The sequence below is a fragment of the Mixophyes fleayi genome, chromosome 5 (assembly GCF_038048845.1).
Source record: "Mixophyes fleayi isolate aMixFle1 chromosome 5, aMixFle1.hap1, whole genome shotgun sequence".
Classification (NCBI taxonomy): Eukaryota; Metazoa; Chordata; class Amphibia; order Anura; family Limnodynastidae; genus Mixophyes; species Mixophyes fleayi.
Genome location: NC_134406.1, coordinates 28969865 through 28986201, shown reverse-complemented (window position 1 = coordinate 28986201; position 16337 = coordinate 28969865). Strand labels below are relative to the sequence as shown.

Here is a 16337-nt window from a genome sequence, read left to right as displayed (position 1 = left end):
ATTTGCTTTGATTCATTGTGTTTCATCATGTTTATCAAAGGATGCATACAAGGCAGTATCCAAAATACTAGTGGAAAATGATGTGGAGATGTTTCAGTGGGCCCGTATTTAAATCTAAAATAAATAATGTGTCTAATAAACATTCCTGAGAAAAGAATAGTCCCATGTTAATATTTCTTTATTAAAGCCATTTACTATAATAGCTGTGGACTATGAATAAAACAAAGGCCTAAAATTGCTGCACAGAGAAACAAAATCACTATTTGTTTTGGAAATTCCAAACAGTTTTTTGTTTGTTTTTAAAAACAATTCAGTTTGTTTATGCGTTACTTAAAGAGCATCTTTTTCACTAGGAACCAGTGACTACATTAAAGTATTTTATGGCCAATATTCATGAGATATTGACTGGTTCTTAGTAGGGGCTGGCTGGCAAATTTTAGCTTGGGGGCAAAACTCAACTCAGCAGCCTATTAGGAACATTTTAAAGGTAAAAAAAATGCAGGCGGTCCAGTGACCCAGCCCAAGGTAGTCCACTATGGGACCAACCCAAATGGCTGTCTCCATTGATTGTTGATGAAATGTACAGTATTTTTTCATTCTAGAATGAATGGAGCAATGGGAAAAAAAACAGCTTTACTCCCAAAAGAGCCACTTGAAATGGTGCACAATGTGCATTGATTTTCCTTCCCCTTATAAGGTTTTAACATAAATTTGGCGTTGTGTGTACTTGTGTAAATAGATGTATTATATAGAAAATACTTTTTGTATTAACCGTAATCATTCTTCTCCATTAATGAGTTATTGGCAATAGTCAACTTTTTTTCCAAAGTACCAGAATGCATGCTGAATCTGTTGTATGATCTCATTTGCATTGAAAGCCACTGGCATAAGGGAGAACACGTAACTTTTAATTTAAATAGTTTGCAACCATTCTTCTGATTGTAGCTCTATCATGTAAAGTAAGTTGAATTTGAGGATTAATATTATTTTCCACTTGAAACTAGAAAACTTGGACAGAGTACAAAGAGTTTAAATAAAACTTGAGCTCTTAGTTAGCTGTTTGACGCAAGCCAATTGGATGTAAATGCCCCATAGCTGAAGAGCAATTTCCTGGGGAAGGGTCAGCCACAATCACATGGCTTGGGGCCGTTAGACCTAGCAGGGACACCGGCAGATCCAGTAAATGGAGATAAAAAGGAAAGTAGGCATCATCATCATTTATATAGTGCCACCAATTCTGCAGCACTGTACAGAGAGTACTTGTCACTCGCATCAGTCGCTGCCCCATTGGAGCTTTCGGATGAATTCCCTAACACGCACACAGACTGACAGAGACTAGGGTCAATTTGATAACAGCCAATTAGCCTACCAGTATTTTTTTGGAGTGTGGGAGGAAACCCACGCAAACACGAGGAGAATTTACAAACTGCACACAGATAAGGCTATGGTTGGGAATCAAACTCATGACCCCAGCGCTGTGAGACAGAAGTGCTAACCACTAAGTCACCGTGCTGTCCAGCATTGAGTTTCATCTTGTTGTACGCCATGCAAAGCTACATTATTTATTTTGGGGTACAGTTAGGGGTAAATGTATCAAGCTGAGAGTTTTCGGGCAGGTTTAAAAAGCAGAGATGTTGCCTATAGCAATCAATTAGATTCTAGCTATCATTTTGTAGAATGTACTCAATAAATGATAGCTAGAATCTGGTTGGTTTTTCAAACCCACCGGAAAACTCTCAGCTTGATACATTTACCCCTTAGTCTTTAATGTACCAACATTTCTTCTAGACAAAATTTTTTTTCAATAATCCATAGTTTTCCCTATCTCACATTTTACTAGAAAGGAGGTCAAACAATCCACAATATATGTGAATGCATTTCAAACTTTTTTGCTGATGACTAGAAAGAAAAAGATAAAGTAAGGAAGGTACTTACCGCAATTCATCTCGTCAGAGCCATCCCCACAATCATCGGTAAGGTCACACACCAGTAAAGATCTTATACAAGCCTTGGAATCTCGACACCAGAAAAAGCCAGGTTCATCACAGCTGGGCGCTGCGGGAGGGAGAGAACAGTTTTCAAACACAATATCGTCGACAGCCGAGACTCCTTCGTAAAATCCCAAACTGATTTTATTCATTGACAATTGGAATGGACGGGACAGGCGATCAAGCTGAATAAATGCCTTTAGCCATTGATTTCCTTGATTGTAGTATGTCCTCCAGAGCACAGTGGATGTATTCTCATTATCAACATGCAACAGCATCTCTGCTGCTCCCACTGATAGTCCATAGCTATAATACCTGAAAAAACAAAGCACATTCCGTTGTAAACTCAGTTGGAAATGTTAGATTTTGAAGTGCCCCATGGACATCTTTGTTGTTTGAGCCCCCTCTAGAGATGATTATATTAAATTCAACTTTATAGTGTCCAGCTCCCTCTAGCTCCCTGGATCAGTACCAGAAATTACAAGATTAATTCTTGAAAATGATGTCCAAAATGTAAATATAGCCCATATTGTGTGCTGAATATACTCCTTAGCATCAGTTATTACTGTACGGGTTGCACCAATTTATACTGATTAACTATTAAACGTTACAATTTAATAGAATTGTACAATGAGCGCGTGAAGAGGTCAGGGTATGGATTTTGCAGTGTCTTTTCTATATATATAGTATTATAATCGAGGACATTACATGCAATCGCCAGGTTCCCCCGTCAACATTTTGGGGAGAAGACCGGCAACTCCATTCTATCCCCTCCTATAAGCCCCCGCTTTGCTCTCCTAAGTATGCTAGGGGTCTGTTGAAGCCCAAATGTGGCCGACTTTGCAGATACAACTCAGCGCCCCATGTGATTGGTAACGTTTCGCCTTTGATTCTGATCATGTACAGTGATCAGATTATGTTGGGGCTGTAGTGTCCAATATCTCTATATAATGCCATAGTATTGTATTATGATACTTTACGATGGTCCATGTTGTGAAGTGCGGAATTCTATGTAAGTGCCATAGAATTGTATTATGGTCCAGTGAGTCTACTGGTCAGGTCATGTCGTATTTGTGTAGTGTGCTATGTCTGTATAGAATGTAACATAATTGTATTATGATCCAGTGAGTCTACTGGTCAGGTCATGTTGTATTTGTGTAGTGTGCTATGTCTGTATAGAATGTAACATAATTGTATTATTAATATGTCCAGAGGTCAGGTCTTATTGAAAGACGTAGTGTGCTATAGTGTGTAATAGGATTGTATTAGGATAAATATCCAACGATCAGGGTCATACTGGGTAAATGTATTGTCCTATGTTTGTAATATATATATTATAGTCTTGTTCAATAGCCATGCCTTATTGCATTTGTGGCATACCCTAAGTCTGCACTTTTCCAGAAGCAAAGTGTAAATTGTTTTCAAATGATGTTAAATGTGCGCAGGGCTGTTCTAAGAGACAAGCTAACAGGGCAGAAATAACACACAATAGCGGTCTCACATGGAAGCGTTTAACTCAGCAGATGGGGAAAGAAACTCTTCAATATTTCTGAGTTTAAAAAGTTCTACATACTATCTAAGCAGTTATTTAGCAGCAGTTTCATTGCTAGCCTAGGACATTTGCAGGAACGTTACAGAGACTTCTATGGAGCACTATTTTACTTGAGCTCTTTTGCTTGCTCTTCATGGAATATTTTTTTTGCTTTAGTTAGAGTAATGATTACACTAGAGCTATGCCAAGAGTTTGGAAAAACAACTAGGTTTCGTTAAATGAGTCAGCCCTCTTTATCTAGCATTTTCCATTGTTTTCTGTCTGTAAGCACAGCATAGGGTTGGTAAATGACATGATGTCATGAAAGTGACACCCTTGGTTAGGGAATTAATTAGGAGAAATACAGAGAGAGGTGGAAGGGCATGTCTACTGTAGGTCAGCCCAGTGGTGGTCACTGCCTAACAAATCCATCATCATCATCAGTTATTTATATAGCTCCATTGATTCCGCAGCGCTTTACAGAAAACTCATTCACATCAGTCCCTGCCCCATTGGAGCTTACAGCTTTACATCCACCGGCATTCTATTCTCTATATATTCTCTAATCATCTTACTTTCCTGATAATGTGAAGCACATCTTCCTGAAAGCTCCCTACCTTACAGGGATGTGTGAAGCCAAAAATGGGCATTTTTTTAATGATAAAAACGGAATTAAACTTTTAAATGATTTTGCCGCTTCTCAAAGACAGATACTACCTTGGAAAGATCATTTTAATTCCATATCTACTGTGATTTACTGTGATTTTATTGATCGTTTTCATATGAACGTTTGTCACACCAGAAGACCCTCTGACAATCTCTTTGCATGTCCCACCTCATTACCTTTAACGACAGTTTCACTTTTGGTTTACATTTAAATTTAACACAAGTCATAAATAAATAGAAGGTTTTGTTCCTCAATAAGCAGATCCATGTCTTATGTTCACCTGGAAAAGTTGAAGGGGTATATTTACTAAACGGCTGGTTTAAAAAAGTGAAGATGTTGGCGATAGCAACCAATCAGATTCTAGTTATCATTTTGTAGAATGTACTAAACAAATGATAACTAGAATCTGATTGGTTGCTATAGGCAACATCTCCACTTTTTCAAACCTGCAGTTTAGTAAATATACCCTGAAGAGTTGAATGTAAAGATGTTCTGTTTGCATATGATAAAGGATGCACCGGTATATTTGCATTTCCAAGTCTGTATATTCAATTTGCACCCATCTAAAGATACCTGCAAATCTTAAATCTACCCTTTAGATGTGTCAGAAGCAAAGCTGTGACAATCACAACCATCAAAATTTCTGTAGTGTGTACGCAGCCTTACCCATCTATTGAACAGAGGGTATCTAGCAGTTATCTCATTGTCAAACTTGCTTAGTTTACAGAACAGCAAAACTCCCTTCCCTGGATCACCCAGGAGAAAGACAGATAAGAAGCACACTTGGGGGAAAATGTATCAAGCTGAGAGTTTTCCGGCGGGTTTGAAAAACCAATCAGATTCTAGCTATCATTTATTTACTACATTCTACAAAATGACAGCTAGAATCTGATTGGTTGCTATAGGCAACATCTTCACTTTTCAAACCCGCTGGAAAACTCTCAGCTTACCCCTTGGTATGTTATTCACTCTGTCCATTCCCTGCCAGGCCCCTGCTCTTTAACCATAGTTTCTCCTTGGTCTAGAACATTGGCAGAGTTATAAGCATACTAACTGGGCTGTTCAGCATGCTAGCCAGACAGGTTGGCATACCTAATGCCTGACTATCATGCTAATTGCTCAACTGACCAAACCCCCTATTAGGCAAATGGTTTATTTTAGGTTTTGAATATGCTGTAGTTGGAGACAGGTGTCAGATTCTCTTTCAATGTAAAAAGGTCACCTGTCCACTAAAGTTTAATTCAGCATCATTATAAAATATTTACATAAGCATTGCAATATTTCCTTACTTATGTTATTAAATAATAATGCATTTTGCTTCTTAGCTGGTAAGAAGCACAGCAGGTTTTTTTAGCGTATAAAAGTAAAGAGATGAAAGTCTTCTCACCAGAAGGTCAAAGAACAGTTTGGTCCTGATTGACTGAACCTCGGGCTCTTCAGTTCTGCGATCTGTGTAAAGTTTGTGTCCTTCTTCCGAATAAACATGAAGTGACCTAATTATTCAGAACATAAATTAATAAATAGATATGTAAGACATTACATGCTGGGCACCAAACACGTGTTATTAATGTCTTTGAAAGTTGTTGGGTAATTGATCAGATTCTGCACTATCATTAATGTTTTATGTTGTTTATTAATATATACACGCTGAGCCAAACTACAGTACATCAAAGCTGTTTTCCTGTTTTGCAGTGGTTAAAATTTTACTAGCTACTCCCTGCACAAATACCGTAGATATCCTATCAATGAATCAGGCTTTTATTTTCAAAAGTAGACCTGTTACATCTACATAAAACCTAATTGATGACTTTGGTGTAATAGCAATTAAGGGTCTACATTAATTGTTCTCATAGTATGGGAAATCTAGTACAGATTGATACACCATACTTCACCATATTAAAATTGTGAATTCATTGACCAAACTCTCTAGTATAGTAAACAGTGATTTTCCTTCAAAATCAAGAGAATCGTAGCATTTTTATTTTTTAACAATTTTGGTAAAAAAAAATTAAAAAAAGATTCATTCTCTAAATATTGAAGCTTTCCCAATCATTTCATTGGTCCATTTATTTTAATGGCCCTTTCATATCAATAGGATTGTGTGCTAGATGTATAAACATCTTTAAAATGAATGGGCAGTTGAAGTGAATGGAGCTCCACAGCATTGTTAACTGTATTTCCTCACATCAATAGGGATTCGATTACTCTCTATTGATGAGGGATTAAAGCCGAGAGTCCCCAAGACTCCCTCTCACCGCCAGCTAATCACAAGTGGTCATTGCCGGAAACTGCTGGCGATTGGCTGGTGGGAAAGGATTTCCTTCTAAGAGATGGACAGTAACAATGAGCTCATGGAAACTACCCTGCTAAGATCTCATGAATAGAGAATGCCCATAACAGTCGTTAAATCCCAGAACTGCTTTATAATCCACCCAGGTGTTAGCATAGTCTGTTTGTTTTTCTGTTATCTCCTCTCCATAGATAGGTAGGTTTCCCTAACTGGTTGGTCGTGATATCTCATAACCTGACACTTAAATAAAGGACACCAGGTAGCATCCATACAGATTTCTCCCTTTTTGCAGTGTTGACCATGGTCACTCATTACTGTTGCAGATGGCTGGTACACTACCATATCTCCCCTACCCCCCTAACAAGATCAGTCGTAGAAACCCCTCTGGATAGCAGAAGACCCAGGCACAGCTCCTAGAAGAATGAGTAAGACAGTAGCTGTTATCCAATATACCCCTCGTACACAAGTACACTGGCAGGGCAGTATGACTTCCTTAATCCTTAGCACAATCTGTGCCCTATCCTTTTATTCCTCACTGATTTTCATTATAGAGATCCAACCTCAAGCTCCACCATCAACTGCATAATTATTAAAAGTTAACCCAACAGTGGCTATTGTAGAGCTGTGTTCTGTTAAATGCAGGCCAATCACTATCACATAGCTGCATACAGTGTCCTAAAGCAGAAAAAGACAGGGAAACATACTTGCCAGCTTTGCATTTGACAGTGTGATCATTGTGATGTACTAAGCCCAGTGAGCCGTGAAAGCAATATGATAAATCAGTGTCAAAACTATTATATTAACATTCCATTAGTATATGTAGTGCACCACACACTGCTAAATTATTGTGGCGAGTGCCCACAGTGAATACATACATGACCGTTATGGAAATATACCATATATAGCCATATATGTTGGCTTCATGGTCCACCGTCAATGTGAACATACAGGCAGTGCTCCTTCCTCACCCTACTTTTGTCTTTGCTTATGTAGAAGAAGACAATGGGGACAAGAGGGGGTTGTGCGATGTGAGACAGGAGACTGAGATTGACCAAGTGACCAACAAGTCTGATTAAATAGAGACAAAAAGGACGAAATCAAAAAAAGCTGACAGAGGGTATTACTTCCTATCTCACTGATGTTTCTAGTTCAGGATAAGACTGAATATCGGTTGCCTCTACCATGAGTAGGTGACAGTTACACTTAAGACTACATGAGGCCCATTCTAACCCTAATTTCCCATATAAGCAGATTAAGTGGTTCACTATATATGACAGTTATGTTGCAGGTAAGAATAAGCCCCAAATTGTACATAACTACAAGATATCCCCCCATCCTAAATTAGAGATGCTCAGGCTCGGTTCCTCGAGAACCGAACACAGCAGAGCTTAGGGGTCCCGAGTCGACTCGCAAGCCGGCTTGGTACTGTGGCGCGCCCTCGGAATCAAAAACGAGGCAAAACGTCATCGTTACGTCGTCGGATCTCGGATCTCGCAAGCTTTGGATTCCTTTTTAAAATCCAACATAACGGTGGGTGGGAGGGAGGGCAGACCCACATTTTTCTTTTCTGCCACTGCTGTGTGCCAATGTGTCCTAGATGTGCTAGGAACTGGCGTGCGTTTGTGTCATTGCTCTGTCACTTAGCAGTCAGCCAGGTCGCTGCAGTATTTGTCCGAAAGTGTATGAAAATAATAATGTGACCTGTGAGGTGGTCAGAATTGACTGCAAATGACTTGCAATTAGTGTTATTGAGGTAAATAAGAATGTAGGAACAAAAAAAGAGCAAAATTATGTGATTTTAGCATATTTCAGGATTTTTTCTAAAAAAATACAAAACCAAAACACACGAGGGCGGTTTTGCCAAAACCAAAACCATAACCAAAACACAAAGCTAATCCAGATCCAAAACCAAAACCACTTCACAGGGTCAGTGAGCATTTCTATCCTAAATGCATTACCTGTATAAAGTATAGGCAAACCAATTAACATTTACAAGGTGTTTTCTGATATGTTAGCCCAGGTCGGACACTACTAAGTAAGCCAGTCACTCCTTTAACGTAAATGTCTGTAGTTGGAATAATCCACAACTGATGCAGTTATAAAATGTAATCCGTTCCACTTGGTCATCATAGAAATGATTCCATATTACTCTAAAACCAAGAATTGGATGTCAGTAGAAACTTCAGTTTCACACTTCTTAGTCAGTACATTTATTTTTCCTTTTAAGAGGTCTATAAGGAACACGTTCGCTTTGAAATGTTTTCTTCCAAATTGACACTACTGAGGATTTAGCACCACTGAGAAGATTAAATGAATGCACATTACAATTAATTAGAGAAACAGTGCTCCACGCCTGTCAAAATAAAATTTGCTTGGGAAGCTTGGATTTGTCACAAATGTTGTTCGCTTAAAGGAAGAAAGTTCATTGAAGCATTAATTTGTATCTCACAGATGTGGAGGGACAGAAGACGCTGGAGCCGGTGCCCGTGAAGAGGGCGAAGATATCCGGCAGCGCTGTGCCCCTGGAGGGGCTGAAGAGGTCCCCGATGGTGCCCAGCTACAAGAAAGAAGAGGAGAAGTACTCACCCGTCCATCGATCCAGCGGCGGTGAGTATAACTTCTTTTTTGCAGGTCCTGTGCGCGGGGGAAGGATGAGCCAATCAGGGCTCATCTTTCCCCGCTGGCCAATCAGCGGCCGGATGCGCGAGCCAATCGCGGCTCGCGCCCGGCCATTCAAAAGATTGGCGCCGACGCGAGCCAATCAGCGCTCGCGCCGGCGGATGACGTCACGCCGGCGACTATATAAGTCGCCGGGTGGCGCCATTTTGCCAGAAGTCCGTCGGCGGAGAAGAGAGAGGACGTCTCTCCACGACGTCGAGCCAGAAGACCAGCGGCAGCGGCGGCAGGGGGCCCTTGTAAGGGCCGTGAGCTACCCTGCCGCCAGAAGACTTCTATCAAGGCACCGGAGCGGAGATCGTCGGCGGGGAGCCCTTGTCAGGGCTGAGAGCGCCCCCGCCAAGCAGCTTTCAACAGCGCCGAAGCGGAGAAGAGGCGCCGCCGGCTGGAGGGTCTGGAAGACCCGGAGAAGAAAGAAATAGAAGACGGCGTGTCAAGTTGAGTATCCTGCGCAGAGCAGGTAAGTATACTCAACGTTGAAGTCGGGCACTAGGCCCGTGGGCACAGCCGGGCACAAGGCCCGTTGGCACACTGTAAATTAGGGGCACAAGGCCCAGGGACCTGGGCACTAGGCCCCAACGTGGTAGTGGGCCAGTAGGCCATTAGTATACTGATATAAAGGGGACAAGCCCCTGTTAGTTAGAAAGGGGGAGTCAGAGCCCCAGAGGTACAAGGGCACAAGGCCCTTAGGTAGTTAGGGGCCTAGAGGCCATAGGAAGGCCAGAGGGCCTGGTTAGGGGCTGGTAGCCCATCTGCTATTAAGGGCACAAGGCCCTCAGTAGTTAGAGAGGCCACAGGCCTCAGGCAGGGGCTAGGACCCCTAGGTAGTAGGGCGTAAGGCCCTAGTGAGTGGGCTCAGAGCCCTGAGCTAGAGAGGGGGCTGAGGCCCATTAGTCAGAGCAGAAGGCTCTGTGTGTAGCTGGGCAGAGACCCATGGTGTATAGGGCATAAGGCCCTGGTGGTGAGAGGTAGAGGCGTAGGAGCCTCGTGAGAGTAGGCGCGGTCCTGTGTGAGGTGAGCACACGTGGTTAGGAGGTACGGTCGAGCGTAGGCTCCCGTGGTGCTGTAGCAACCTGCTGGTTGGCTAGCAGCGGTGTGTTCGGGTAAGTAGCGGCAAAGTACTGTAGACTGTATTTATTCTGTCTGTGTGGCGAGTGTAGTTTACATTACAGTATTTTGGTGTGCTTTCTAGCTGTGTCCAGGGGCAAGACGTCAGGCCCCCATTAAAGGTAGGCTCTTGTTTCCTGTGGTTTTCCTGTGCTAACCCGTGCTGTGTGGGGACAAGTGTAAGTAACAGCATACACATAGTCAGGGGAGAACACATGTAGTTTCCCTGTCCCTTAGGTCCCCGGGGTCACACTGGTACCCAAGGGGGGTGGCTGAGTGAGTTGGTGGCAGTGCAGCACACCTTGAGGCAGTTCCAGGGGCGGCCGTGGTTCTGATCAAGGGTCCTCAAGGCCGGTTCCGTGCAGGTGGACCTGTGGTTCCGGACGAAGGGACACGTGTGAGATACCCGAGTACAGGCAGTCGGGCGGTTCAGTTCGATCGGCTGTTCCGTGCGGCAGTCGGCCCGCGGGTTAGTGTGCTGTTTTACTGAGCCTCAGCCGGGCCTAAAGAACCCGTACTTAGGGCCTGTGTGTGACTCCATAGCAAGAAGGCAGCTTCTTGGTAAGACCTGGGTGAGGGGGTTAGGAACCGCCCTCCGGTTTAGGCTGTGAACACCGGCTGGTGTTCCCCGTAGCGTGTAACTAGTAGCTCCGTTAGTGCACCACATTTAGTTAGTCCTAGTGTTTGACGTAGTTGCGTTGCCGACCATTAGAACGTTGTTAGGGTCGGGTCGCCGTTTGTAGTTAGTCCAGTTTGTGGGTGCCATCTTAGTTCACGGAGAGCGTAGAGGGAGGCTGTGTGTCTTGTCATCCGCAGGAGTCGGGAAGGTGCAGGAGAACCGGATCGGAAGTGGGAGTGTCCCGGTGAGTATCACGCTCGATTCCCCCTTTCGGTTAGGCCCTCACCGGCAGGTGTGTGAGGCACTTGAGGCGGGATTAGTCCTCGGATTAGTCTTGGCCTTCAGTGCCTGTAGTCCCCCGCGTCTTGGCAAGAACAAAGTGAGGAGGCGGCAAGGAGCTTGGACTGACCGTGTCCTTGTCCTTTGCCGTAGTCTCGGACAGCCCTTACCTGGTAGGCACGGCCGTAACCTCTGCCTCTATCTTAGAGGGACATGATTGGAGGTGACTGCGGCTGCGGATCTGCTGGGATCGGATCGCAGCTGGGAAATCGGAAGCGGACTGGAGGTGACCATCGTTTACAAGGCGAGTTATTTTCTGTTGCGTCTGTCCCTGTCTTTTCCCCGCAGGGGGCGTTACATTTTGGCGTAGTCGGCAGGATCAACGATGGCTCATCGGGGGATCATTCCGCTGTACGAGGGATACAGCTGTGTCATCTCTCGTGACGAAGTGGCAGCGTTCACGAAGCAAATCCTGGAACGTTGTGAGACAAGGAAGAAGAAGAGCAAAGGTACTAAACGGCAACCGGTGGAAGAAATGCTGTGCTGGAAGTGTGGGTTGCCTGGACACTTCGCATACCAGTGCCCAGTTGCCGAGGAGCTCTTTGATGAATGGGAGGACGAAGAAGTCTCCGATGAATGGGAAGACGTAGAAGTCTTCGAGTGGAAGGACGAGGAAGCCTTCCATCCATGGTCTCAAGAGAAGTCGGAATCTGGAGGGAAGGATCGGCAGAGCCTGCTGACTGTTGGATCGCAGGTGATCGTCCCGTCCAAGCAAGATTCGCGACAGGAATACCCGCGTCAGCCGGATGCTGGAGCTGGGGTATTGGAGACGTCGGATACGTCAGACGACTTGTCCGTGGCTGTGGAAGAGTTGGTCCCTGAAGACGAAGGGAGAACTGAGCAGACCCTCCACGGGGCAACGCTGTGTCCGGAGACATGTGAAGATGTCTGCCCGGTGGTACCTGAGAGGATGGAAGCCATCAGTACCCCGGAAGAGAGAGCTGCTGAAGAAGTACTGCCTGACGAAGACTGTACTTTAGAGAGCGCAGCTGGAGAGTGGTGGATGTTATCACCTTCTGAAGAAGCTTCCCGCACAACCGAGGAGGTATCGGACGGATGGGAGGTTCCGGCAGGTGCTGAGGAAGAGACTCCCTGGATACCGACTTCGGGCGAGGAAGTTGCCAGGATGGTGTGGATCCTGCGCGAGAGGGCTTTACCGCGAAGGACCCGGTGGACGCAAGTCAGGGATGCCGGTAAGCGACCCTTGGAGGTGGACGTAGAGGAGAAGACGTTGATTGTGGGGACCACAATGGAAAAAGGCGGCGGAAATGTGGAGGGACAGAAGACGCTGGAGCCGGTGCCCGTGAAGAGGGCGAAGATATCCGGCAGCGCTGTGCCCCTGGAGGGGCTGAAGAGGTCCCCGATGGTGCCCAGCTACAAGAAAGAAGAGGAGAAGTACTCACCCGTCCATCGATCCAGCGGCGGTGAGTATAACTTCTTTTTTGCAGGTCCTGTGCGCGGGGGAAGGATGAGCCAATCAGGGCTCATCTTTCCCCGCTGGCCAATCAGCGGCCGGATGCGCGAGCCAATCGCGGCTCGCGCCCGGCCATTCAAAAGATTGGCGCCGACGCGAGCCAATCAGCGCTCGCGCCGGCGGATGACGTCACGCCGGCGACTATATAAGTCGCCGGGTGGCGCCATTTTGCCAGAAGTCCGTCGGCGGAGAAGAGAGAGGACGTCTCTCCACGACGTCGAGCCAGAAGACCAGCGGCAGCGGCGGCAGGGGGCCCTTGTAAGGGCCGTGAGCTACCCTGCCGCCAGAAGACTTCTATCAAGGCACCGGAGCGGAGATCGTCGGCGGGGAGCCCTTGTCAGGGCTGAGAGCGCCCCCGCCAAGCAGCTTTCAACAGCGCCGAAGCGGAGAAGAGGCGCCGCCGGCTGGAGGGTCTGGAAGACCCGGAGAAGAAAGAAATAGAAGACGGCGTGTCAAGTTGAGTATCCTGCGCAGAGCAGGTAAGTATACTCAACGTTGAAGTCGGGCACTAGGCCCGTGGGCACAGCCGGGCACAAGGCCCGTTGGCACACTGTAAATTAGGGGCACAAGGCCCAGGGACCTGGGCACTAGGCCCCAACGTGGTAGTGGGCCAGTAGGCCATTAGTATACTGATATAAAGGGGACAAGCCCCTGTTAGTTAGAAAGGGGGAGTCAGAGCCCCAGAGGTACAAGGGCACAAGGCCCTTAGGTAGTTAGGGGCCTAGAGGCCATAGGAAGGCCAGAGGGCCTGGTTAGGGGCTGGTAGCCCATCTGCTATTAAGGGCACAAGGCCCTCAGTAGTTAGAGAGGCCACAGGCCTCAGGCAGGGGCTAGGACCCCTAGGTAGTAGGGCGTAAGGCCCTAGTGAGTGGGCTCAGAGCCCTGAGCTAGAGAGGGGGCTGAGGCCCATTAGTCAGAGCAGAAGGCTCTGTGTGTAGCTGGGCAGAGACCCATGGTGTATAGGGCATAAGGCCCTGGTGGTGAGAGGTAGAGGCGTAGGAGCCTCGTGAGAGTAGGCGCGGTCCTGTGTGAGGTGAGCACACGTGGTTAGGAGGTACGGTCGAGCGTAGGCTCCCGTGGTGCTGTAGCAACCTGCTGGTTGGCTAGCAGCGGTGTGTTCGGGTAAGTAGCGGCAAAGTACTGTAGACTGTATTTATTCTGTCTGTGTGGCGAGTGTAGTTTACATTACAGTATTTTGGTGTGCTTTCTAGCTGTGTCCAGGGGCAAGACGTCAGGCCCCCATTAAAGGTAGGCTCTTGTTTCCTGTGGTTTTCCTGTGCTAACCCGTGCTGTGTGGGGACAAGTGTAAGTAACAGCATACACATAGTCAGGGGAGAACACATGTAGTTTCCCTGTCCCTTAGGTCCCCGGGGTCACACTGGTACCCAAGGGGGGTGGCTGAGTGAGTTGGTGGCAGTGCAGCACACCTTGAGGCAGTTCCAGGGGCGGCCGTGGTTCTGATCAAGGGTCCTCAAGGCCGGTTCCGTGCAGGTGGACCTGTGGTTCCGGACGAAGGGACACGTGTGAGATACCCGAGTACAGGCAGTCGGGCGGTTCAGTTCGATCGGCTGTTCCGTGCGGCAGTCGGCCCGCGGGTTAGTGTGCTGTTTTACTGAGCCTCAGCCGGGCCTAAAGAACCCGTACTTAGGGCCTGTGTGTGACTCCATAGCAAGAAGGCAGCTTCTTGGTAAGACCTGGGTGAGGGGGTTAGGAACCGCCCTCCGGTTTAGGCTGTGAACACCGGCTGGTGTTCCCCGTAGCGTGTAACTAGTAGCTCCGTTAGTGCACCACATTTAGTTAGTCCTAGTGTTTGACGTAGTTGCGTTGCCGACCATTAGAACGTTGTTAGGGTCGGGTCGCCGTTTGTAGTTAGTCCAGTTTGTGGGTGCCATCTTAGTTCACGGAGAGCGTAGAGGGAGGCTGTGTGTCTTGTCATCCGCAGGAGTCGGGAAGGTGCAGGAGAACCGGATCGGAAGTGGGAGTGTCCCGGTGAGTATCACGCTCGATTCCCCCTTTCGGTTAGGCCCTCACCGGCAGGTGTGTGAGGCACTTGAGGCGGGATTAGTCCTCGGATTAGTCTTGGCCTTCAGTGCCTGTAGTCCCCCGCGTCTTGGCAAGAACAAAGTGAGGAGGCGGCAAGGAGCTTGGACTGACCGTGTCCTTGTCCTTTGCCGTAGTCTCGGACAGCCCTTACCTGGTAGGCACGGCCGTAACCTCTGCCTCTATCTTAGAGGGACGTGATTGGAGGTGACTGCGGCTGCGGATCTGCTGGGATCGGATCGCAGCTGGGAAATCGGAAGCGGACTGGAGGTGACCATCGTTTACAAGGCGAGTTATTTTCTGTTGCGTCTGTCCCTGTCTTTTCCCCGCAGGGGGCGTTACACAGACACACATATATTTGCAGAGTATCAACTAAATGTAACTGAATAACCCAGATAACACCAGTTACAGATGTAAAATGCAATCATTTATTTGTATATAAATCTCTGGTTTACAGTTACTGAACTGTTATCAGCAATTTGCTGCTAATGGTTTGTGCTGAGAAGTACATAGAGAAGAGAAAATATCCAAAGTGCTAAGTGATGCTGTACTACAACCCCTGCCATCCTCAATAAGGCGTTCATCAAGTAAGGGAGTCATTTAACCACTGATTGCTCCTTGTGTAAGAATACGGAATACTTTACAATGGTCAACTTACAAAAAAAAGGACAGTCATAGACAGGGCTGTGATTACCATAAAGGCCAATGGACAGCAATTAAATAATTTTCTCTTAATTGCTAGTAATGTTTACCTTTCATCAGTCACCCCTTTGTCTAGACATAGCCATAGAGACGGTAAATGTAGTGTACACACTACAATCAATGTAGAGATAAAAACCCAACCTCTATATGCATAGTAAAGCTATCAATCTCCATTCACTCACATTATCCATACTGCCAATTCTGAATATCTACACCACCACTTCATCATCATCATCATCATCATTTATTTATATAACACCACTGATTCCACAGCGCTTTACAGAGAACTCACTCACATCAGTCCCTGCCCCATTGGAGCTTACAGTCTAAATTCCCTAACACACATACGTACTCAGACAGACACAGACAGACTAGGGTCAATTTTGATAGCAGCCAATTAACCTACCAGTATGTTTTTGGAGTGTGGGAGGAAACCGGAGCACCCGGAGGAAACCCACGCAAACACGGGGAGAACATACAAACTCCACACAGATAAGGCCATCGTCTGGAATTTAACTCATGACCCCAGCGCTGTGAGGCAGAGGTGCTAACCACTAGCTAGCCACCGTGCTGCCCCTAATTTTTCACTACGACCAGTGAGAAAAATGATGTTGCCTTCTTATCAATTTACATTTTGTTTATTCTGAATGGCCAAAGATTTGGAATTTAGTCATGATTAAACTAATGTTAGTTGGATGTCAATGTATTACAGTATTAATGTATTACAGATCTATGATTTTGAAATAAAAGGGGTATTCATATTGCTTATTCATAACTCCTTCTCTTTTAATAGTGCCCCCCATCACCCCTCTCCTGGTTCTGTTTACAGCAGCCATTGCTAGGAGTAGGAGCCTTCATGGCAGCCAAGTCTAATCAGGTCATTCAGATTTACTCATGTTAGAGG

General features: G+C 46.0%; 1 protein-coding gene across 1 annotated transcript in view; it reads right to left on the bottom strand.

Moving 5' to 3' along the window:
* MALRD1 (MAM and LDL receptor class A domain containing 1) overlaps nucleotides 1-16337 on the bottom strand; it is a 334428-nt gene that overhangs the window by 202292 nt on the left and 115799 nt on the right. Inside the window, exons 15-16 of the mRNA XM_075211472.1 lie at nucleotides 5574-5679; nucleotides 1936-2303 (exon numbers count right to left, since the gene is read on the bottom strand). Coding sequence (XP_075067573.1) covers nucleotides 1936-2303; nucleotides 5574-5679 — 474 coding nt within the window. The remainder of the gene's footprint in view (nucleotides 1-1935; nucleotides 2304-5573; nucleotides 5680-16337) is intronic.